Source organism: Penaeus japonicus, unplaced genomic scaffold, assembly GCF_977035675.1.
Source record: "Penaeus japonicus unplaced genomic scaffold, GWHDUDI00000001_assembly GWHDUDI00000037, whole genome shotgun sequence".
Lineage (NCBI taxonomy): Eukaryota > Metazoa > Arthropoda > Malacostraca > Decapoda > Penaeidae > Penaeus > Penaeus japonicus.
In genome coordinates, this window is record NW_028234439.1 from 2024701 (window position 1) to 2027200 (window position 2500).

Sequence of the window (2500 nt, forward strand, 5' to 3'; positions counted from 1 at the left end):
CGCGCGTGTGCATGCGTGTGTGTGTGTTTTACTATGATAACTCTAGTACCTATTCCCAATTAGCAGTGTTACCGAGAGAAGAAAAATGATCAATGCATTTATTTCACAGACATCGTAGACAATATGATTCCGTTTCGTCCGTGATTTGCTGATCAGCTCAGACCCTGAAATACTGTATCTGTCTGTTTTACCTGTCCCATATTTTGATTTGGCTTATTTGATCAATTTCCTTTGAGTTATAGTTTGTGACTTTGCCGTTGCTATCTGTTAAATGGTGTTCACTTTTTTGGGTTGACTTATTTTGCGGACATTTGTGTATCGTTGCATTGATTAGGCCAAGTCAGACCATTGCATTGTTGCTGCGATAGAAATATTGTTAACGTCAACATAGGTTTAGAGTCACTAAATAACCACACGTAGTCATCAGAAAAAATGTAATGTTAGATTAGATTGCTTCATAGCTGCTGTGAAAGATCAATATACGCAGTTGAGTATACTTAGAAAAAACTGTTCCATACCTTCGGTGAAAGATTATAACAACCCATAGTGTTTACTGCATATCCTGTGCATATAACGCCCGTGCGACCCCCGAGGGTAATGAGGGATGACGCTTAAAGCAGCTTCGACCCGCCCCGTTGTCTCCTATTCCCATATTTATGCGCGTTCCCACGAGGGGATAAACATTCACAAGAAAAGAGAGGTGTTGACATTTCAGTGAGGTGTGGGTGAGGTCTGTGGTCGGGTTAGAGCCCCCCTCCCCCCCTCCTTCCCTCCCTCCCTCGTCTCATCTTTAGCACTCCTATGCGAGGCGCCTTATTGTTTCAGGACAAAAGTTTTTTTTTTCCCGTAGGATTATTGGGTACGTTGGGGGAAAGGGGAGGAGGATGGGGGATAGGGGATAGGGGAATCTACCCCCCCACTGATGCGTATTTATGTAAGTGTGTTTGGTTGGTTGGTTGGTTGGTTACGGTTAGGTTTAGGCGAGTTTCCTTTTAATTATCTCCGTTTTCTGATCTAATTGGTTTACGGTGACGTGTGAGACGGGACAGGTTACCAATTGATTTAATTCTTAGTGTCCCACAAAGGCAGTGGAACCGTAGTTCAAATCTAAGTCACGTTTATTTGTTTCATTTTTCTTCTAACAATGAAGTAGGCTTACAAGAGTGAACAAAAGGAAAGAACAGGACATTCCATTGATGTTTTTCAATGCTTGTGTATCTAATTTTCATTTATTCTGAAAGGTTTTGATTAATCCCTAAGTTCTACAAAACAAACAAACAGTAGGTACGTAGGTACGTTCCCCGAAACTAATTTAGGTTAAAAACCGGAAATCGTTTACATGTGGCCGAAGTGACTGCTGATTGATATAAAAGATAAGGTAAGTAATCCATTTTTCCTTCATTTTTTAAAATATTCGACACGATTAAGAAGACGTGGGACTTCCTGCCGTCGTGTAATCAGAGTCGCGGCGAGGTCTCCGCGCGTCATACGCATCTTTCGCTAATTTTATCCCCGACACATGGCACCCCTCTCTCCCCGGGAGCCGGCCGTCACGCTCGCTGCGGGGCCCCGGGACTCCCTCGTTTCCCCTCGCCGCTGGCACCCGGGCAACCGGTCGAGAGCGTAACGTCGCCGCGTCGGGGGCATGTGCTCGCTGAGTGGGGCGCGTCCGTTCGCCGCGGTCGGACTTGTGTTGTAGGGGGATGACAATGCTTTGCTGGCTTTTGGTGGATTTCTCTTGGTGTGCATTAATAGAGCGCTGATCCTCCTGGGAGAAGCGCACGCCCATCGCCACTCAACGCGCGTCCAAGTGTTCCGAACAGCGGGAAAGAGATACGAATGTGTTCCCCCCAGATGCCCTGGGCCCCGGCCGGAGCGTAGCGTGGGTGCCATTGATTGTCTGAGATGGGATGCTGAGGGGAGCCAGTGTTGAGTAGTGTGGCGTAGGTTGAGGTAGTAGAGGCGCATTAACGCCCTCATGTCTGTGTGAGGCAACGTGTGTGTTGTGTGTTTGTGTGTTGTCCCTAGTTTTGCACCATGACGGCCCCACGTTACACGGTGGAACACTTACGCTCCAGCTAGTGGAGCCTTGCACCGAAGAAACCAAAAACTCATCTCAGAGTCAGTTCTTATGACCTATTTTGACCTGACCACTCTGCGGCGCAAGCACTGCCGCCATGCAGGCCACAGGCACCCCATCTTAGTCATGACTGCCTCGTTTGTGTCGTATATGTTGCACTGCTCTGCACTTGCACTAGTTCACCTCTGGTAAAGCTGCACCGCCCCGCCGCCCCTGCCCGCACGCACACGTTATGTTTGGCTTTGGTAGCGTGCGTTCCCCAGGGCGGTTGGCCACCACGCCCCCGGGGCCAGCGCCGCCCACGCCCATCGGGTATCCTTTGCCTCCTATCAGGTAAGCTTCACCGGTCCTCTGCGTCCTGGGGCGGGTGAGGGCTCCCCGCCCGCCCTGGGTCCGAGCTGGGTTTTGCTATGCGCCTTT

At 49.4% G+C, this 2500-nt stretch overlaps 1 protein-coding gene across 2 annotated transcripts in view; it reads left to right on the forward strand.

Moving 5' to 3' along the window:
- Window positions 1-2500, forward strand: part of LOC122255520 (uncharacterized) — a 77740-nt gene that overhangs the window by 4719 nt on the left and 70521 nt on the right. Inside the window, exon 1 of one of the 2 annotated variants that reach the window (XM_086532726.1) lies at window positions 1918-2413. The exons of the other annotated variant lie outside the window; for it this stretch is intronic. Coding sequence (XP_086388852.1) covers window positions 2313-2413 — 101 coding nt within the window. The 5' untranslated portion in view covers window positions 1918-2312. Of the gene's footprint in view, window positions 1-1917; window positions 2414-2500 lie in introns of those variants that run through there. 2 annotated transcript variants of the gene reach the window in all.